Here is a 23252-nt window from a genome sequence, read left to right on the forward strand (position 1 = left end):
TAGTTTTGACAGCAGGTGTCTCTGTTGCTATAACTGTTGAAGAGATTTCATTAAAAATATTTTCATTGCTGCATTTTACCTCATGCTTCTGCAATACTTGTTAATTATTAAAAACCAAGTGACACACATTGGTTGTAGATCCAGGCCTTATCTAATGAGATAAAAGGTGACTGCAGCAATCATACAGAACACAATCAGGAACCAGAAGCTGAAATACTTTATTACGATCTTCCTGTTAAACTATGAAGAGGGACTGAGAGATGTTTAGAATATCTGATTGTGTGTCTGTTGGAGCAGCTATTTGTACGGAAAAGATTTCAAAAATCATATTCTTTTTCCTACAGAGACAGTCAAACTTTTCTAAACCATGATCTTCAGCTAAAAAGGTAAGATAATTCTTTGTATCGATATCAGTTAAGGGCCTCAAAATATATTTCCTGGCAGGAGAATCTACACTCACCAATTATATGTTTAGGCCATAGAAATTACAAAATCAAAATTACAAAAAGTAAGAAGTCTAGTTGGATAGATAGATAGATAGATTGGATAGATTGTTGGATAGATAGTTGGATAGATTGTTTTGTTTTGCAAGCTACAGGGGCCTCCAAACTTGGCAAATTTAAGACTTGTGGACTTCAACTCCCAGAATTCCTCAGCCAACCATGCTGAGTTCTGAATTCTGGGAGTTGAAGTCCTCAAGTCTTAAAGTTGCTGTGGTTGGAGATCCCTGTGCTTCAATGTTATGCACATTTACTCAAAGAAAATATTTTAAGTGTTCAGTAGGAATGACTTCAGTGGTGGGTTGCACCCAGTTCAGTCTGGTTCTTGCAAACCGGTAGTAATGGTGGCGGGAGGCTCTGCCCACCCACCCCGACGTCATCACTGATGATCTGCACATGTGCAGAAGCTTCTCCCATTGCGAACCGGTAGTAAAGGTAAGTAGAACCCACCCCTGGTTGACTTGCCTCCTAATTCAATAAACAAAATTATTTAGAGTAATTGTTCTAGGATTATTTTACTAGCCTATATTAGATTTCTCTAATATGCTGGGAGTAGGACAAAGAAAATAGCAATTCTATACACAGTACTATATAGGGTTACAGATATGGAGTAGGACCAGAATACTTCATCTCTCATCTGCAAGTTGGGTTTTACCTGTACACAATTACTGGTTGCCAACAGTTATCAAAATAGTTTTTGTAGATTTTGGAAGATCCTCCAATCACCATACTCAGTGTTTCACTAATCACCTCTGTCACAGTTTGTCAAAAATGCTAATAATCTGAATGCAATTTTCAGGTTGTAATAGTTACTTACTACTACAGCCCTAAACAGCATTTAGGTGACCAATATTTCTGATATTGCTAATAAGACTTGATAAACAGGTATATAATAGATTATGTTGTCAGCTTCTTGAACTATTATGGCAATCTTTTAAAATCTTTTTTGCAATTTAAGACTTTAAAAAACTCAGATCCTGAATAACAATCTATTTTTAACAATAAAAAGTGTCATTTTTATTATGACTTGTAAAAAGCTAATTATCAACTAGGCTAAACATATGTAACCTCTGGAAAAATCCAGATTCTCTAGTTTCTTAATGATATCAAAGATATTATAGGTTGATCCTCCTGAACAGACTGTTCTTTATCATGTGAGAATGTGAATGAGTTTCTGTCCTATTTATAATTTTCTTTTGTGAATGTAGAGGGCCATTGAGAGAACTGAAGTTCTGTGGCATTTGGACTGATCTTGCACAGGACCAGGCATGCAACTTTTCAGAAGAATAATTTGGGGCCAAGACTATGCAAGAATAAATAAAAATGAGATCCAGACAGCTGTGAGGAAAGAAGAAAAAGTTTTTCCAAAAAGCCTTTAGGGGCAGCTGCAGAGAAATGGGGTACAGCAACAGCGTTTTATAAAATGAGCTTGTCTGTGGTGTGAAAGTGTCTGCATGCTAATTCGAGGCTGACATTTGAGGTGTGTGTGTGTAAATATGTATTCTTGTGAACATGCAGTTCTTCTGGGAGACATAACTTAATTAACTTTATGTTTGTAGACCTTATCCTTTGATATGTGGATTAGGTCTGGGCAACTTATTTGTAGGTTGAGGAAGTTTGTTAATTTTAGTTGATTAACTTAGTTTCTGTTTGACTGCAAATTATTTAGTGGAGACACTGTTTCTCATATCGTTGTGGATTCTGTAAATATTTTAAAGCTTACTGTTTTTCTGTTTACATGCACCAATTTCTTGTTCAGAATGTTGGAAAGGTCATTGCTTTTTAAAAAAAAGTATATCGGCTTCAAGTGGTTATTAAAATATAATTTATAATATACAGTTTTATATGGCTGTCATTTTTCAGATTCAAGGAAACTGCTTGCTCAATGGACAAACTTCAGAGATGGACTGGGCTGATTATCACTCTGATGGTCTACCTAACAGGTATGATCCTTTGTATTTATTACATTTATATGGCTATCTATCTCAAATTGCTTAACGCATTGTAAGCCGCCCTGAGTCTCCGGAGAAGGGCGGCATATAAATCAAAATTAAAAAAAAAAAAAAAAAAAAAAAAAAAAAAAAAATATATAACGCTGGATAGTTAACAATATTAAAAATGATAAACACATATACAAAAAGAAAAAAAATATAAAAAACACATAGCAGCTCAAAAAAATTACAAAAACACATTCAGCAATTCAACAAAACCAAGAAATGGGCTTTTCTAGGTACTTGGCATCTCAAGTACAGGACCAAATCTTCAAGCCTTTATAGAAAGCCAACCAAGAAAGGCCAATCTAAATTCCAGAGGGATGATATTCCAGAGAAATGTCACAGCAGAAAAGGCTCTCTTCCACGGGCCCACCAGCTGATGGTCCTTAGCAGACATGATCCAGAGTATGCTTCTCCTGACTGAACAAAATAAAACCTCTCATAATACCTGCCATAATATGTGTGTGATTTGGCTTGATTATCGGCTGTAATTTTATAGCACATTGAAACATTAACATGACAGATACTAAAAGACACACTAAAGATTTAATTCTATGTGGTGCCTTGGGTTTCAAATAACAGTTCAAATAACATGCCCTCCAAACTTTTAAAGTTGTGGATCCTGTCCCTTAAGATGGTACATCTGGCGGGACCCAGAAGAAAGGAATTCTCAGTGCAGTCTGAGACGATTAGGCACTGACACTTGTCTGTGCCTAATTCACTCCTGGACACCCACCACACCCAACCCACCACAAGCTTTCCTCATCTGCTGACCGTCTGCTGGTGATTCTCCACCGTCAATGGCCCCCTGGCCCTCCACACCCAGCCCATCGTCCCAGCTGATTCCCTGAGGCACATTTATATCCCAGTGATTCATCCATGGTCAAATAGCTGCACTATTGGGGGGTGATGGGCAGCGGGGAGGGGGGGGTATGGCAGGCGGATGGCAGATATCTTATAGGTGTGGGGGAGGGTGGCAGGGATTGCAGGGGCATTGGGGGGAATGGCGTGTGGCTGGCAGACATCTCAGAGGTGCTGGGGAGGTGGCAAGGGTTGTGTGCGTGGGGGTGACAGGGATTGCAGCAGCACTGGAGGGGCATGCAGCCAAAGGAGCTAATAGCAGATATTCAAGCCAGGGCTGTAATTACTTTCTCCCCACAGAAAATGGCATATCTGTTAGTTTTTTTGTTGCATAAATGACTGAAAAGTCTTTTTAAAATAGTTTTGTTATTTACATTACCTTTATACATTGCCTGAATGAAGATAAACTATTGATATGTCTACCTATGTTAAAAAAGAAAGAAGCTTTACATGGGTGTACTTATTTTTTCTCATGCTATACAGTGATAATATAAGTTAGTGTTCACTGACTGTTTTAGAGTTACTTTCATTAGATATAATACGTATAATTTATGCTACTTGATTAAAAGTCATTCATGGAACATTGGGAGAAAAAAAAAAAAACCAAATTTAAGGCAGTCAGAAACCATCTTTCTTCCTTCCAGAACAGGTAAAACTATTGTTATTTAAAGGAGTGCATTGTCCTTTCAATTATAATAACAGTCCAGTTGCATGGAGCAATTCCGTACAAATTATTACAATCTTGATGAACACCCAGGTGGCATTCTCATGACCTGCCAAGCCTGGGAAAGGGGCAGGGGCAGGACGTATCATCCCCCTTCCCCTCCTGTGACAAAGAAAATCTTGCTAGAATTTGCACTTTCCTGGAAAGTCCTACATTGAAGAAGTATTAACCCATTTTACAGATGGGAGACCTCAATGTTGAGGCCCTGCCTGCCTGCTGCAAATCATAGGTGTTACTCTGCCAAGAGCTCAAAAAGACTTCCTTGTCAAGCCTACAATTCTGGGATCACCTGGTGGTCTCCCATCCAAGTACTCTATTTGGGGGTGCTTGTTAACAGTGCCTGTGAAGGCAGTATGGTGGATTGAGACTGAAGATGCTCTCACAGCCTGATCTACCTCACTTCCCTGACAAATGTACAATTTTGGGATTGGCTGGTGGTCTCCCATCCAAGTACTCTGCGGGTACTTGTTCACAGTGTCCTCTAAAGGCAATATGGTGCATTAAGACTGGGGACATAGGTACTCTCAGAGCCCAGTTTACCTCTCAGTGTTGTTGTAGGAAAGGGAAAGATAGAACCCATCTTAATAAATAAATTTTAAAAATCCGACCACTACCTACCACCTACAAAAGAGGCCAGAGGTACGTGGTTTTGTGGACCTTCAGTTGTACCGAACTTACAGTTCCCAGCATCCCCTCCCAGGCTTGAGAAGACTGGGATCAGCAAACCCCTCCACCCACCATCGCAGGCTTCTGGACAGTAGTGGCCAACCAGCCCCCTCCCCCAAATTTGCAGGAAAATGGGAAGAGAAAAGTGCCTCTGGGCATATGTAGACTGTTTTGAGGCTTCAGACAACACAGGAAGAGAAGAATGCCTCTGGACATGTGCAGAGTGCTCTCAGACTTTTTACAAGTGGAGGAAGAGTGCCTCTGGAGATACATATACCCAGAGTATATGCAGAGCGGTCCCAGGCTTTGGGCAAAGCAGGAAGAGAAGAGTGCCTCTGGGAATATGCACAAAGGCACTCTCCTGTTCCTGCTTTTCCTGAAGCCTGGGAGTGCTCTGCATATTCCCAGATGAACTCTTCTATTTCAGCTCTTCCTTAAGCCTGGAAGGGCTCTGCACATGCCCAGATACGCTTCTCTTCCCACTTTGTGGGTGTTGTGGTCCGCCAGTAGCCTGCGGAGCTGGCAGCGGAGTCGGACAGTGAGGAGGCTGGGAAGGAACATAGGAAGCCTGAGAACGCTCTTCATATAATCAGAGGCACTCTTCTCTTCCCATTTTGCCCAAAGGCTGGGAGCGCTCAGTGAATGCCCAAAGGCACTCTCCTCTTCCTGCTTTGACTGAAGCCTAGGAGCAGTTTGCTTATGCCCAGAGGCACTCTTCTGTTCCATCTTTGCACAAAGCCTGAGAGTGCTCTGCACATGTCCAGAAGCACTCTTTTCTTCCTGCTTTGCCCAAAGCTTAGGAGTGCTATGCATAGACCCAGAGGCACTCTTCTCCTCCAGCATTGCCTGAAGCCTGTAAGCAATCTTCATATATCCAGAAACACTCTTTTCCCCCCACTTTATTTATTTATTTATTTGTTTGTTTGTTTGTTTGTTTGTTTGTTTGTTTGTTTGTTTATTTATTTATTATTTAGATTTGTATACCGCCCTTCTCCCGAAGGACTCAGGGCAGTGCACAGCCAAATTAAAATACATACAATACAAAATTTAAAATAATTTAAAACAGAATTAAATCCAATTGGCTTCCCGAAATATTTAAAACCCATTACCCTTAAAATAACCCTTTAAAAATTTTAAGCCAGCCCAGCTTGCTGGAATAGGAAGGTCTTCAAAGCTCGACGGAAGGTCCGGAGGTCCGGGATTAGTCGTATTCCTGGGGGTAGCTCGTTCCAGAGGACGGGTGCCCCCACAGAGAAGGCTCTCCCCCTGGGGGTCGTCAGTCGGCATTGCTTGACCGACGGCACCCTAAGGAGGCCCTCTCTGTGGGACCGAATTGGCCGGTGGGAGGTTATCGGTGGCAGAAGGTGGTCTCGCAAATAGCCGGGCCCTAAGCCATGGAACGCTTTAAAGGTGAGAACCAGTACCTTGAAGCGCACCCGGAAGACCACCGGGAGCCAGTGTAGCTCGCGCAGGCAAGGTGTCACATGGGAGCGCCAAGTCGCTCCCAAAATTACCCGCGCGGGTAATTTTGCCCAAAGCCTAGGAGTGCTCTGCACATTCGCAGAGGCACTCTTCTCTTTCTGCTTTGCCCAAATGCTGAGAGTGCTCTTCACATGACCAAAAGCATGTTTCTCTTCCAGCTTTGACCAAAGCCTGAGAGTATTTTGCACATGCCCAGAGGCACTTTTTTCTTCCCACTTTGCCCAAAGACTGAGTGTGTTCTGGGTATGCCCAGAGGAACTCTTCTTTTTCTGCTGTGCTAGAAACATAGGAGCACTCTGGGTATGCCCAGAGGCACTCTTCCTGCTTTGCCCAAAGCATGCGAATCTCAGGCAGTGCTTCTATGAGAGGGGAAGTCCGGAGTGCTTCTATGGCAATGGCCCCACCAGCTGCAAGTGCCCCCTGCAATTGCCCCTTGTAAGCGACCCCCATGCCAATGATCCAGATGGCGCCAAGGACCTCTCAGCCCCTCCCTGATCCCTGCCACCCTCTGCCACCTGCCACTCACTGGCCCACCCAGCGGTAACTCACCAGTTTACTTCTGCTTTCGTTTTCCCAGAGAACTAGAAAACTAGCTTTTCTGGGAGAAGAAAAGCAGAGGTAAACTGCTTTACCTGTGTTTTACTCTCTGCCTTGGGGGCACAGTGTGCATGCCAGAGGAAGTAAGAGAAGGGTTGTGAAGGGGCTGTGCAGATGAGAGATTAGAGGTGGGGTTGCTGGGCTCTTGGTGTTGTGTGAAGCTCTACGGTCTCGTTGGGAAACAGGACAGTGCCAGTGCTGAAAGGAGGGGAGATGAAGAAGTTGAGGGATTCCCCTTCCCTGCAGTGGAATCTAACCTGAAATTAATTTTAGTTTGCTGTCTTGTGCTAATACTGGCAAAAATTCAAGGTAGCCAATTCTGCCCAAAATAGGGAGGGTATTTTTGTTCCCCCCAACTGAGAAAATAAAAATTGGGAGTGGAAGACACCCCCCCCACATCCTTCTATGCCATATGATTTTTCCACCTGAAGCATCTATTCTGCTTTGCTAAATGGAGCTTCCACATTCAAAACCACTTTACCTGATGCTGAGGACTAGCAAAACTGAATTGCAGAGAAAAAAACTGCAGCTTGAGAGTTTTTCCTGCAAAATTGGGGGTCACCTGTTTGGCTAATGCTGCCCAAAACCTAGGATGGTCGGTGGGAGGGATGCTGATCCAAGTTTCCTTTCCTAACAAGGCTGGGAGAGGATACTTGGAACTGTAAATTCTGTACAATTGAAGAGCCACAAAACCACGTATCTCTGGCCTCTTTTGTGGGTGTTAGATGGTGGTAGAATTTGTTTGTTTGTTTGTTTGTGTGTGTGTGTGTGTGTGTGCGCTATATCCTGTCCTTTCCTACAACAACACTGTGAGGTAGACCAGGCTGTGAGAATGCCCTTGTCTCCAGTCTTAATCCACCACATTGTCTTTACAGGACACTGTAAACTAATATCCCCATACAGAGCATTTGAATGAGACATCACCAGGAGATGCCAGAATTGTACACTTGGCAAGGAAGTGAAGTAAGTAGGCTGTGAGAGTGCCAGGGAAGTGATGACAGGCTATGAAGTGATGGTAGGTGTTATGTACTGACAGATTGGAACATGCGTGTCAGCCACCGCCAGGCGAGGGCGCTCTTCTGGCGGGAATGAGCAGAGCGCTCATTGGATAAGACGCTGACAGCTTGGGTTTTTTAAGAGCTGTCAAAGCCTGACAGAATTGCTTAGTTCTTCAGTTAGTTGTTGTAGAGATCCAGCCGTTGCTGTTAACTTGTTCTAATTAAAGGAATGGTTATGGTTAATTGAATTGGCCTCGTTTATGCCTACCCACCTCAGTACTTATCAGTAGGCTATGAGAGTGCTATGTCCCCAGGCTTAATTCACCATATTGCCTTTACAGGACACTGTTAATAAGCACCCTCAACAGAGTATTTGGATGGGACACCACCAGCCTATCCTAGAATTGTACACTTGGCAAGGAAGTGAAGTAGACTAGGTTGTGAGAGTGCCCATGTCACCAGTCTAAATGGCATGTTATTGTTATTTAAAGGAGAATGCACTCCTTTAAATAACAATAAACAGAACTGTGTTATCTGTTCTGGAAGGAAGATTATTATTGGGTGAGATTATTATTGAGAGATAATAGTGGCTTGTTTAACGATAGGTCAAGCTCACTGCACTTTGGTTTGTAAATGGGACCAAACAAGAAAGGGGTAGGGAGCATGCAATCTCTTCTATAATAAACTAAGAATATGAAGAAGTAAACTAAATATCCTGGGAGCAGCTATCAAAATGCTTCCATGATATGAAAACCTTACCAGATAAGACCATATGCTTTGAAATAAACTTTTGCCAATAATTTCCCTAAAATTAAACTGTTCCCAAACCAAATGGGTTTGTGTTTGTGTATTTGTGTGTGTGTGTGTGTGTGTGTGTGTGTGTGTGTGTGTGTGTGTGTGTGTGAAAAGAAATAACACCAGGACTTTCAAATCCAAGCAACTTTGCCTTTTTTTTAATGAAAGTGACAACAGTTCACTGTGGGACATATTTCCATGTGATATGTACTTTGCCCTGTAAATGTTCAGCCTTAGTTAATCATACTGTAGCCAGATTTTTATTATCCTAAAGACCAGGCCAAATTGGTAATGTGAAATGATTGCTTGTTTTTATTACTAACATGGATAAGAAAATCTTTCATATTTCATGTACATCATCTGTCTTCACTGTATATTATCACTGTATTACCAAGTCAATGTCTCTTCCATTTTCTTTGTTCAAATAGAACTTTAACTATCGGTATTCTTCAGTTTTCACACACACTTTAGATATTATAATTTGATCCTATAACTGTTATCAAGTCCTATCTTTCTTGTTGAAGTCTAGCAATATAAGCAGAAAATACTTTTACCGATATTGGTGTTGGTATAGTTTTAATTCCTGTTTTTTTGCTTTATAGATCCTGGCTTTGGCTATGCCATCGTAGAAGGCCCTCAAAATTTAACAGTTGTTGTAGGTTCAGTGGCTCGATTTAGCTGCACAGTATCAGATGGGTGGAAAATTTTGATATGGCTTTTCAATGGAAATCCTAAGCTGTCCGTGTTGAGTACTGGAGAAACCTTTGTAACAGATGAGCAATATACTCAGAAAGGTTCTAATATAAGTAGTAGCAGATTTACTTCAGAGCTGATGATCCATAATGTTCAGCTGACAAATTCTGGACAAATCAAATGTAGCCTCCAGAACAATGACAATAGATATGCATTTCTTTCTGTACAAAGTAAGTATGTCTTTCCATGATTATTCGTTTAGCTTGTTTTTTTAAAAAAAAATTAGGGTTACTCCAAAAATTGTTCATTAATTGTTTTAAATTAGAAGAAAATTTTGTGGCATCTTCAACTGCAACATTTTAGTGAGTGGGCGATGGCAGAAACTTCTGTGAACTACACTGACTTGCATGGATGTAAAATTCTGTTCACAGAATTTTATATTTATGTGAACAAAAGGCCATGAAGTTTAGGAAAACTGAGACTTGTTACTATGGGAGGGCTTGTGGATGGAAGCACATATCTGTAACTTATATTCTCTTTTTAGTTTGTATATGTACTGTGCATTATTTGCTGTTCAAAATCGTACGAGGGCAAGACAAAACACTGATATGCTGCTAAACGAGGAGCTGATTGTTATGCTACTGGGAATGAAGAAGCAGTGTGGAGAAGAAACATAGGTAGAACTTAAATTATGACTGGTCACTTACCAACTCTTTTGGGTTATGAAGGACCCCTCCCACCCAAAAAAGCTACTTTACGACCTAGTTTTGAGGTTATGAAATCACATGGCTGTGATTTATGACACTTTTGCCAGAAATTGGCATTCACTTCCAGTTTCTGACAAAAACCAGGCCATACCAAAAAATGGATTTGCTTTATAACTGCCACATTCATATTATGACCACCACAAAAAAAGGTTATAAAATCAGATTGGTCTCATGATGACTCATTTTACAACCATTATGATTTACAACCATAATAGGAAGGCTCAGTTATGGTCATAAGTCACTAACTATCTATAGAGAATATACAATATGTGGCTAGCTCATAAGGGACCCTGAAAATCCATTTTGGATTTCAAGTTGTCCATCCATAGAGATTGAAAATGTATTTCAAATAGGAAAGTCTCATTTATTCCCCCCAAAGAAAATATGCTTTTACCTTGTCTTAATAAGACTTAATAACTTTAATAGGTAATTATTTAAAAGTGCCTTAAAAATCCTTATTTAGTTCTATAGGCTGGAAGGATGTATCTTTCTGATAAAAAAATCTTCAATAATTATAATTACTGGTACGTTAATATGGTGGTTACGAGTGCGCTCGCCTCTCTTTCCCGGAATCTTTGCTTCCCCTCTTGTTGGCTATCGTGGCTTCGAGTCTGCCATTAAGAGGCAGACGCGCCCCGTTAGCTTGACAGTGGAAATCGGTTGCACCGGGTGGGAAAATGCATCTTTATCTTAACACACCAGAAAAAAATCCAGTCCTTCTATAGATACCTTTTCCAACACTGAATTTAAATTAAACTTCACTTTTAAAAAATGTTTTTTTTTTTATTATTTGGCTTTAAAATGCATCAATATTTTTGAGAATAATAATTTAAATTTGAGGCTATAAAATGTAAAGAAGAATGAAGAAAATTATTTTTACCCAAACAGTTCAACGATATCAAAAATACCAAATAATGAAAAACAACCAAACAATTGAAATAGTCTGTGAAGCCCTTGGATGATCTCCTCCTCCACACATTTCCTGGATAGAAAATAATCATTTATTAGTTTATTCTGTGTATGTTTCCAACTACAATAAGGTATCAAATGGCTTATACAATGAAGAGAGTATCTTAACTATGACCCCATGAGCCAGTAGCCCTGTGACTTGTTTAGCTGACATAGATGCATTCTCTAAATCTCAGTCTGCAACAATGATTGTGACTGTGAATGAACCTTCACCAAGTAAGTGAATAATTTATCAGTGCAGTTCATGTTTGTTGAAATTTTTAATGCACTCTTAATATGTACCCATAAAAAGTATAGAATTTGGTTTATCCAGTGCTGTCAGGTTCATGGATTATGAGCCTCATGCATCAATTTGTCTGTGTAAACTGTGCAATTAACCCTGGAATTGTCTTCTCCAACCTGTTGCCTACCAAATTTGTGAGACAATAGTTCTCATCATCTCCAATTACCATAGAAACTAACTGTGGATCAGGGGTGAAATCCAGCAGGTTCTGACAGGTTCTGGAGAACCGGTAGTGGAATTTTGAGCAGTTTGGAGAACCATTAGCGAAAATTTTGAGTAGTTCAGAATACTGGCAAATACCACCTCTGACTGGCCCCAGAGTGGGGTGGAAATGGGGATTTTGCAGTATCCTTCCCCTGGAGTGGGGTAGAAATGGAGATTTTGCAATATCCTTCCCCTGCCACGCCCACCAAGCCACTCCCACAGAACTGGTAGTAAAATAATTAGGATTTTACCACTGCTGTGGATGATAGGAATTTTTATCTAGCATTTGGAGGGGACTAGTTTGATAAAGATTGATCTTGAAGATGCTCCTATTACCATTTTGGCAATATATAGTAATAAGAGGTTTGGATCAGTGTGGTAAAATGCCACCATGCAAAAAGGATAAAGGGAGAGATAACTGTATTTTTATTGGGCTTGCCAATGGCAGCCTCCATGTTCATTTTTGACCACAGTGTAAGGGCATCTTTTGAATAAGATATGAAAAAAGATTTTTCCACTATTCTGTCTGGAAGTATAACCAACTTATTTTTATCTCAGTCATGAGGAAATTTTCTCATGAAAGGTAGTAGACTACTTCAACTTTTTCTCCCCTAATTTTATTGATTTGCTGTAACCTGCTGATACAATCTTAGTTGCTTTAATACAGAGCAACAGATGGACTATTATACTCTTTCATTTTCAACAAGATAATTCCACAAGTATTCCATCTCTTCTATCCTTCAAAGTGATATTGTCAGCATATTAAGAACTGCTGAAATTTCTCCCAGTACTTTTAATTCCACGTTTCATTTCTTCTAGTTCAGCATTTCTCATAATAAAAGTTAAATAAATAAAGTGATGGTATACAGTACACCCTCAGGACACTGCTATTCCAGTTTTAAACCAGTTGCTTCATATTCTTAATTCTTACTTCCTAGCTAGCAGCCAAATTCTTCACCAAGCAAACCAGGTGGGCTAGTAGACTCACGTTTTTAAGTGCTTTTCGCAATTTGTTGAAAGTTGGGTTATTTAGAGTAAAAAGTCAGTCCAATGGATTGCTTTACACATAGTCCTTGACTTAACAACCATTTATTTGGTGACCATTCGAAGTTACACTGCACTGAAAAAAGTGAGTTAGGACCAGTTTTTACACTTATAACTGTTGGTCACAAGATCAAAATTTGGGCATTTGGCAACTGGCATGTATTTATGACAGTTGCACTGTCTTGGAGTCATGTGGTCACCATTTATAACCTTCCCAGCTGGCTTCTGACAAGCAAAGTCAATAGGAAAGCCAGATTTTCTTAATGACTGCATGCTTCACTTAACAACAGTGGCAAAAAGGTCATAAAATGAGGTGCAACTCTCTTAACAACTGCCTCACTTAGCAATGGAAATCTTGGTCATTCAATCTTTGTTTTAGTCAAAGACACCTGTACAGTTAGTCCTCGGCTTTCAACCTTTCATTTAATGACTGTTTGAAATTACAATGGCACTGAAAAAAAGTGACTAATGACTCTTTTTCATACTTATGACCATTGCAGCATCCCTATGGTCACATGATCAAAATTTGGATCTTTGGCAACTGGTTCATATTTATGATGGTTGCAATGTCCCATAATCATGTGGCATTCTTTTGTGACCTTCTGTCAAGTAAAATCAATGAGGAAGCCAGATTCACTTAACAACTGTGGTGATTTATTTAACAAGTGTGGCAAGAAAGGTTGTAAAATGGGGCTAATTCACTTAACAACTCAGTACTTAACACCTAAGCAATAGAAATTTCGGGCTCAATTGTAGTTGTAAGTTGCGGACTACCAGTATTTACATTTTGTCTTTTAATTATGGGGTTAAAATACCAAGTTTCTTCCTATGGAATAAAAAACTTTTGTCTTTTGGAGTAACATGCTGCAAACATGTTCCCTTTAAATAAGGGAGATAGATGCAATAAAGACTCTTTTATTGGCATGTGATCACTAGTCTCCTGGCCAAAAGAATGCCAACAGTCCCAAACTTAAGCAAGGTTATAGCTTCTCAATCCTTGGAAATATTATGTAGAAATGATAAAAAAGCAACACAGTGAGCTTTACAGCCTAAATGTGCCATCTAATAACAACCTGCAATGACCTTACTATGGTCTGACCCAGTTTCTTTAAATTCTAATTTGTAAGAAGTTCAAAGCCCATCCTCTTTTACTGATAGTAGCACCCTCTAACATAAGCAATGTCTTTTATGGTACCCATATAGGATTTCTTTTTCACACCAGAGAGAAAAGGCAGAAATTTGGTTTCTGTTATTTGTCTCCTTCCCTTCCAGAGTCATCAAGCTGTTTCAGTTTGTTTGCTCTATGTAATACATTCTTCAGAAACAAGGAACAGGTAGAATATTATTTTTCTCCCACATATGGTTGGCATGTTTGCTAAATGTTTAGTATAATACTAAATAAATATTTAACATTACAGTGGTTTTGCGGAGAGTAATACATTGTTTTGTATATACCGTACATATTCTTCAATTTACAATAGTTTGCATGACACATCTTAGAATCAGAAATGACAACAGTGTGTGTGTGTGTATATTTGTGAGAGAGAGGAAAGTCAAGATGACTAATACAACTGAAACTCCACACATGCCACATACATGATACATATATAAAAAGGACAGGGCTTTGACTGTGGAGCTGCCATACTGACTTTTTTGATTCACTCTGGATCCTGCAACTCAGCATGGAAGAAAACCAAATGCCATTAAGTTTAAGAATGACATACTTAACTGATTATGGAGGAACATCATTCAATTATGGAGGAACATCATTCTGCAATAACAGGCCAATTTTGCTTCAAAGACGCATATATACTGAAGGCTGGAGAATATACAGTCTTTCTAATGATTAAGTTGAAGTGGAGACATGTCAGCTCCAATGTAGAAAATTCACATGCTGTCAGTATTTGTTTATCAAATTGATATGGCTACTATCAACACTTTTTCTGGGTGATTTGCCAAGCTCAAGCAAAACAAATGAAATGCTAAAAATCATGTACAGTAATTAAATCCAGAAAACAATATAGATGCAGTGGATTTTTTTAAATAGAGAAAAGTGATTTAGCTCACATGAAAATGCATGCTCCCTAAAAAAGGACAAAAGCTAAGGTTCAAACAAAACCTATTATTTATGATTAAAAAATATCACTGTAAAAAGCATAAAAAGATTTCAAAGAAGCTTTTTAGGCAAAGTTTTTCAGGTTACTCAAATCAAAGTGCATTCATTGCAGCCCCATTAACCTTTGTTACATTATGCAGTTCAGTTTCTTGAGATGTCCAAAATTAGGAATTAGTAATGATTAATTTGTTCACTACAAATCATAATTGCAAACTAGTATAAGAAAAATAAAAGTAATGAAAGAGAAAATAAACTAGTGAATAATCTGGGATTTCCAAAAATCTCCACTAAGAAACATTACTAATTAAAAATTGAGACAAATTAAGAATGACTTCATAGAACTCATTAAAATAATTAGGAACATTTTAAAATGTTCATGCTAATTAATTGTACTGTTTAACATTGCTTAATTTTTATTTAGTAGGATGTGATAATGAAGATTGGCGAATCCGAACTATAATTTTAGCTGTTGTGTTGTCAGTTGCTCTTTTACTCCTTCTGATCCTTATTATTCTCCTTATTATATGTTGCTGCAAAAGAAGGAAAGGTATGTGGGCCTTCTGGAACTGGCTTTGCATTTTAAACTTTTATTTTAAATAGACAAAACTAAATCTGTTAATTTTATGCCAGAAACATTCCCTGCTTGTTTATATGAAAAAAATGTTTCTCTGCTTTTATTTTTTCTGCAAAATAAAATCAGGCTATGGATAACTTGTAAGGGAAAAATAGATAATTAGCATTAGCATTATTAAAATAATACATTTAAATGCATGTAATTGTTTACACATCAAACCTTCAATAAACTGGAATGAGTTACTTCAGATGGGTTATTTCTTTGCTTGTTTATTTGATATAAAGCCATTATTCCAACAGTTCAAGGCAATCTGAATACAATTATTTCCTTCAGTTTTTCTGTAAAGTAACAGCCCTGTGAAATAGGTTAAGTTATACCAAGCTTCCATAATTGAAGTTAGAAAGGAAATCAAATCTTTTCAGTCCTAGTTCAGATTCTAGTCCAGGGGTCTCCAACCCCCGGGCCATGACCCATTACCAGGCTGTGGCCTATTCAAAACTGAGCCGTGGGAGATATGGGCAAGCACGCATGTGAAGCTCCATTCATGCGAGCAGCGGGCAAATACATGTGCACAAAGCTCCCCTCACATGAGCGGAGGGCCCTCCACTCACACAAATGGAGGATTGGCATGCGTACCTGCCCACCACGCATGCGAGTGGAGCTTCACACCTGCGCTTGCCCATCTTTCCTGTGGCCCAGTTTTGAACAGGACGCGGCTGGGTAGTGGACCACAGCCCAGGGTTGGAGACCCCTGTTCTAGTCAATATATTACACTGGGATAGCAGCAACACCTGAAGAAAAAATACCCCTGATCTTTAAGAACTCACAATGTGGCCATTGTATTCATTTTGAACAGAGGTGGTTCTGCAATGCTGAATTTGAGGTTTTCAGAGATCTGCCCTTTCACACAATTTCATGTTTTGTGCCTCCTTAATTTTGCTAAAGGCATCATTATGGCTTGCCAGCAAGGAAGTGTGAGCTTCCAGGTAGTCAAAATTGAGGAGTGGACTTGAAGTGCAAGTGTCAGTTTGTACTATAGTCTGGTATCTACAGCGATGATTGGATTGCAGCAATATGGGAGGAAGTAGAGATAGTAGGGTACTGAATCCATCAAACCTGGCACTCCATGTGTAGGTGAATCAAATTGCATTTCATATTTGCAATTTCATTAGAGAGTAGGTTTTTTGTCAATAATAGACAGAACATATACTTTGGTGCTGGATGCATGATTTATGAATGGAAAATTCTTGGTTCCTGCACAATGATAATTCACTTTCATTTCAGTGAAAGTATAGATCCACAACCACCTCCCCCAACTATGTCTGTTCAAATAATTAAGAATACTTGTATCTGCAAATCATTTCATTAGATCCTGAATCAATCTTTTTTTTAAAGAGATCAGTGTTATGAAAACATTAGATTTTTCTTTCCTAGTAAGTGGCTATACTTGTTTGCTATATTCTAAAATTTGTCCTTTTACTTTTCCAGAGTCCAACTATCAAAGTGAGCTAAGGTAATAAGACAGTTATCATTTTTAATTCCGTTATTGATGCTAAAACATACATTGTATTTGCTTAAGATCACAATTAACATTAATACAAACAACCAAAACCCAACATAGAAAATGATAATACCAGTAAACTGCAATGAGATGAAATCTGTATGATTTCCCAATGAATGATGGCCTCAATCTTTTGAGTCTGTGAACCTTTTTTCACTACAGGACAAGTGTGCCCCAGCAATCTTTTTCATGCTTTGGTCTCATGATGTTGCCTTAATCTAGTTGCCAACTAAACTGAGACAGTTGTCCTTAAATTTTGTTTTTTATCCTGAACACAATTTTTGTCATGATATAAACTTGCATGCTTCAGTGGCCATTGAAAATCATATTGATTAGAAGACAGATGCCATAATCCAGTAATGGCTAACCTTTTTGCCATCACATGCCAGGAGGATGGGGGGCGTCGCGCATGCATGTGCCCATACCCATAATTCTATGCACCCCGCCCCTGCACATGCGCGTGTGGCCCTCCCGCTCCCGGCACACAATGGCCCGGTAGGCCTGTTTTTCTCTCTCACCTGGCTGCTAGACTCCTAGAGAGGCTCTGGAGGCTGAGGACAGCAAAAAAATCACTTCCTGTCCAACCAGAAGTTGGGAAACGGGACATTTCTGGCCTCTGGAGGGCCTCCGGGGGGGGGAGGCCATTTTCGCCCTCCCCAGACTCATAGACGGGCTCTGGAGCCAGGTGAGAGAGAAAAACGGGCCTTCCCCACCATCCCTCAGGCCCTCCGGAGGCAGGAAAACAGCCTGTTTCCCTACGTTTGGTGGGCCCAGAAGGCCCGAAAATCATTTGGAGCTGAGCTCTCGTGCCTACTGATATGGCTACGTGTGCCACAGGCTCGCCATCACGGCCATAATCCATGTTAGAGCAGTATTATTAGTCTAATGAAAAGTTAATCAGTAGTGAGCAAGCTTTTGAGTTCTTAAAAGTTCATCATAGGCAAAGAAGATGGGAAACAAAAGAGAAAAAAGGAGAAATTGTAAAGAATCGTACATAGAGAAAAAAATGGCTAATCTTTGATCTAGGTACCATGTTTAAATCAGCAACAGATATAAAATAAATTTAAAACAGGAGTTTTATGTGGTTTTAGATAATTTCAGCCCATGCTATAAACCAGTGATGGCTAACCCTTTTGCCATCACGTGCCAAAAGCAGGGGGAGTCCGGTGGAGTCATGCGCGTGCATGCCCATACCCATAATTCTATGCACTGTCCCCCTGTGCATGCGCCCTCCTGCCCGCTCCACTTTTGGCATGTGATGGCACAGTGGGCCCGGTAGACCAGTTTTTCACTCTCCCCAGGCTCCAGAGTTTTTCTAGAAGCCTGGGGACAGTGAAAATGGCCTTTCCCACCCCCCAACAGGCCCTCCATAGTCTGGAAATGGCCCGTTTGCCGACTGGTGGGCCCAGAAGGCCCGAAAATCAGCAAACCGAAGCTGAGCTTGCGTGCCCACCAATAGGACTCCGCATGCCACCTGTGGCCCACATGCCATAGGTTTACTATCATGGCTATAAACCAACTTTATTGCATACCCTTCTCATCTTCCCTGATTGAACTAAATACAGATTCTTGTATTTAGTGCGATTCTTGGTCGCACAAAAATAATTTTTTTCATTCCCAAATCTCTGAAACATACTGTTTGACTTTATTATTTTGTGGGGGTCTGATTTGACAGTTTTCACGTGTTTCCAATCTTAAAGCAAATGCTGAGACCACATAAAATGGCTTCAGGAACCCCATGAAGCAAGTAGCCTGTTTAATAGGACAATTCATAAAATGGCATGCATCTTGTGGTTCTCATCCCCACCCCAAAATGTAAATACAACTTATGATCACAAAAGAATAACCACTCCTTATTTGGCTGATTATAAAATATTTGATGATAGGTATGTTTTCTTACATAATCAGTTAAGACAAGGTTTTGCACTCTTCATAAATGGTGAAAAAGAATATAATTTCCAGAAATACTCTAAATGGAAATTTCAATGCAGGGGTTCCGAAAACATCTGTTTTGTAGACATCCTTTCTTTTTTAAAGCCTTCATGTTTAATACTCAATACATATACCACGAGAGGTCACTGTGTACCAAAATAGCTCACTGCACTGATGCTTCTATTCCATGGGCTTTTAGTATAGAATGTCTGTTACAGAAAGAGATCTGAAACTGAGACAGGTGGAAGTGGTGCACTGAGCGCAACTGCCAAGCAAATTAGGTTACATCCTGTTCTTTTCTAAGAACTTTGAAAACAATCTCTTGAAAGGCAATGCTTGATAACAAATTGTTTCCAAATTAGCAAAATGAGTTTTAAACACTTGCAGAGATGAAAGCTAAATGATATGTTAGAATGCCCTGGGGTTTTCAACTTTAAAAATGAAAGAAATGTTCATTGTTATTAATTAAGACACCACAATTAAGAATCCTGGATGATTAACACATCTTTGTGGAAGATTTCCAATGGCTTTAGTTTTTAAAGGCATGTGCATTGAAACCTTTTTTTTTTTTCCTCAAAGAAAGGAAGAAAGCTTATCCCAGAATTATGGTTAATAATTCTTTTTCTTTTTCACTTTTTTTTACTGAGATAAACATTTGAAAATACAAATTTTTAAAAAGCTAAGAGAAAAACCAAATCAACCTGTGTTTTTATGGATTATTGTAATGGAAGAATTTAAGTAACATACAGAGACTCCAGCCTAACTATACTTCATGAATAAATTCTTAAGATTGCTGATTAAATAGATACGTCCATCTAAAGCTTTTTCAAAACTAGATGAGTTGCAGTAAGCCTAACCTACACTTAGCATATATAACATCCCTCCTCTCTTAGTCCATCTGGTTAGGGAGAACCCTTCCATGAAATGGCCTTTAGGTTAAATTGATAGACATTCAAGGTCACAAAGAATGATCAGAGTCATCTCCTGTTGGCTCTAAATTCTTCAGTAAATTTAGCTGGCTGCATTTGAAAGGAATGACTCTTTAGACAACTCACTCTAAAAAATGTCACTTGGGTGGTATTAATTCCACAATTGTCAAAATGGTGCAGAACCTCCTGAAGTTTAGTAGCAACTAAACTTTCTCCATTGTTGATCCAATAAGCAAGCAAAATCAAAGTGTGACAGAATACCTGAGATTCCAGAAGGTAGAATCTTTATGAAGCATTGGAATATTACAGGGGTTACAGAGAACCCTAATTGGAGATTCTCCATTCAGAATACCCCACGATGGGTGATGACAGTCTGGATATCTGCTCTAGCATTATCAGTCGCTAAATGCTGGTACTGTTAGATATAGGGCTAGATATAGTTTTCTAAAGACTTTTCTGCTATAGCAAAAACAGCCAGCAGTTGATTGACTGTAGGCATTGGTTTTGGATGCTGTTTAAATGCCTTATTCATAATGCTGGCAAAATACAAATATTATAATATATATCACAGTTTTTCAAATGGCAGATTCCAACATGGTTCTATTTTGTAACATTTGCCTTTTACAGATAGAAACATTGGGCTTTAGGTGGAAGTTCACAGTAACAACTCCAAGTAATGTGACAATATGGATTGATTCCACATCAGATTTCTAGAGGGAGGGACACACTAACTTCCCTAAAATTATACAATTAAAATTAGGTGGAAGTTCACAATAGTAACTCCAACCAATGCTTCAAAGTGAATTCCAGATTTCTAGAAGAAGGAACACAATGGTTTCCCTAAAGTTATGCAACTCATATTCAGCTAAGCCTTTCCTTAAACCTCTGCCAACTTCTTCCAAATACATATCCTGACAAAGGAATACATTTCCTATTCTAGCATATTCATTGGTTGTTTCCTTAAGTTTCAATAAAACTAGTCTTTTCCAGAAAGGAAAATATTTTGCTACCTTTAATTTAACAAAGCTAGATATGATTGGCAGTCTGATATTGACCAATATTTGTTTTGTATGTTTATACAAAATCACAATCACAAGAACAGAGAATCATTACACCTGAAGTGTTCTCTTCCAAATTAGAGCAATTGCTTAAGTCTAAGGGCTTTGGCTGAATGTTCCAGAAATGTGGGGAGGAGGAGAGAAAGAGAACCAACCTTACTGTAGAACCCTTGTTCTACAGTATCAATCTTGTTTGATAAGCTGCAAGGTTTACAGCCTGAACAGAGTATCTTCTATTCATTCATAGATCATAAATGATTTGGTTGCCAATATCAAGTATTTTTATTTTCTAGAAATATTTCATGGAAGAAAGAAAAAGGTAGAAATTTGGAAACTGTGAGTCACCGTGGAAAGGAAAACTATGGCTACAGTGCAGAGCAAATGCCACGTAAGTAACCTTTAAATGAAAAAAAGAAAAGTCTTTATAGAACTTCATATATGCATTTTAAATTCAGCCCTGTTGTACTTTGGTGGCCAGAAAGTAGGCAAATATTAGCTTTCCTTAAAAAAGTATTGGGCTACCATTTCTGGCCTAAAAAAAATCTGGCAATTGTCTGATGGTAGCAAAGAGATACAGTAGCTAGTTTACTCTGGTTTGGAAGTGAAATAGAAATGAACTTAATATAGGTTAATAAACTTGGGCTACAAAAATTCAGATAGCTGCTAGCTTTGCTGCCATCAGAGCGTGTGTGTGTGTGTGTGTGTGTGTGTGTGTGTTAGGAAAATGATGTCAAGATTACAGGCATGAAGGTAATTGAAGCCACATCTCTTTAATGTGCATTGTACATACATCATACATACAGTATAAAAAGGCTGAAGCTTCAATTGTGCAGCTGTCCTATTATTAGTGGGCATGGGTTTTTAAAACTCAGATATATCAGTCCTAGAACAATGAAACCTTTAACTGAATGACTTGAGAAGTTAAAATAAAATGAAGAAATGGATCTTGGTTTTTTACAATATATTCTAGTGAGTAGCAAAAAAGTGAGCTATCTGAATTACTTCCTGAAGAAATGAAGTGAAGAAATTTCATTTAAAAACATGGACTAGACAGTTAAAACTGACAATTAATGTTCTCTTTAAAAGGATATTTCCAGACAAATTGCCACAAAGGAAAATAATTGAAAATTAGATATAGGCCCAGGATCCAAGTCTTATGCAGAGAGAAGCACAGAAGCCAGCTTCAAGTTTGCATTTGCTTCCCCATTTAGAATATAATCTGGACTGCTAAACTCATAGCACATCTCAGTATCTAGAAAAAGGAATGGATGATGGGTTGTATGATCAAAGCACATATAGAAATAACTATATAGGTGTTATTTTTATACATTTTGCTCTTTATATGATGGGAGTTGGATGCAAGCTGAGTAATTTCTATTGCTAGATTGCACAGATTTTTTCTGAAATCATATAACACTAAGTCAAGATTTGTTCTGTACAATTTGTGAAAAAAACATTGGTTTTTAAACAACAAATCTGTCATTTGAAACTATAATTCAAATTTAGTGTATGAATTCTGAGTTATTTTCCAGTTGTGATTTATGACTATGTAGCACTACCCCCGAAAGAGCCGCTGAAGTCCGGGTTCTCCTTGCCCCCTTAGTATGGCCGTTGGTCCACACTGGTCCCTCGTTCAGGCACCTCTACTGGCCTGGGTCATGTAGTGTCATGGTGGTCAGTCTCCTCTCAGCAAGCAGGTCATGTGGTGGGGTGATGGTCAGTCTTTTTCCCAGCCGATGGGTCACGTGATAAGATGGTATTCATGTGGCTGGTCAGCCCTTCTTCCTTCCTCTCTCTCTCCTCTCGCCCTCTCTTGAATTGCCTGCTGAGCTCTCCTTCCACCTCCTCTGCTCCTTTGTGGATTCCTCTGCTTGTCCCACAGAAGCCTTTCCTCTCCTATCCCCTTCTCTCCCTCAGGCTTGCCCCACAGAAGCCTCTCCTATCCTCCCTATTGCCTTTACTCCAGGGGTGAAACCTAATTTTTTTTGCTACCGGTTCTGTGGGCGTGGCTTATTAGTGGGCGGAGCTTGGTGGTAAGGTGACTGGGTGGGCGTGGCCAAGTCAATGTCACTTCTTTGCCCTTTTTTAACCTACAAAACACAACACAACACAACTGGCTCACCCACAATGTAAAAGCAGCTGTGCTAGACCCAAAATGGCCCCTGCAATAAACAGGAACCTCACACAGCCACAAAAAGCCCCAAAAAACCAACTTTCACACTTTACACACACACAACACAACACAACTGGCTCACCCACAATGTAAAAGTAGCTGTGCTAGACCCAAAATGGCCCCTGCAACAAGCAGGAACCTCACACAGCCACAAAAAGCCCAAAAAAACAACTTTCACACTTTACACACACAAAATTCCACATACAGCTTTGTGAGATTTTGTGTGTTTGTGTAGTTAGAGTGAAACACTACAGAAACACACTAAATCTCAGAAAGCTGCACAAATATTATTTTATTTTTATTTATTTTATTTTTATATAAAAGCAGCTAAA

General features: G+C 39.3%; 1 protein-coding gene across 1 annotated transcript in view; it reads left to right on the forward strand.

Annotated features, from left to right (window-relative positions):
- Positions 1–23252, forward strand: part of IGSF5 (immunoglobulin superfamily member 5) — a 31155-nt gene that overhangs the window by 2927 nt on the left and 4976 nt on the right. Inside the window, 7 exon segments of the mRNA XM_087895164.1 lie at positions 345–386; positions 2364–2443; positions 9220–9540; positions 10966–11262; positions 15115–15240; positions 16756–16780; positions 21041–21135. Coding sequence (XP_087751290.1) covers positions 345–386; positions 2364–2443; positions 9220–9540; positions 10966–11262; positions 15115–15240; positions 16756–16780; positions 21041–21135 — 986 coding nt within the window.

Source organism: Pantherophis guttatus, chromosome 5 (genome assembly GCF_059756535.1).
Source record: "Pantherophis guttatus breed Tessera chromosome 5, ASM5975653v1, whole genome shotgun sequence".
Lineage (NCBI taxonomy): Eukaryota > Metazoa > Chordata > Lepidosauria > Squamata > Colubridae > Pantherophis > Pantherophis guttatus.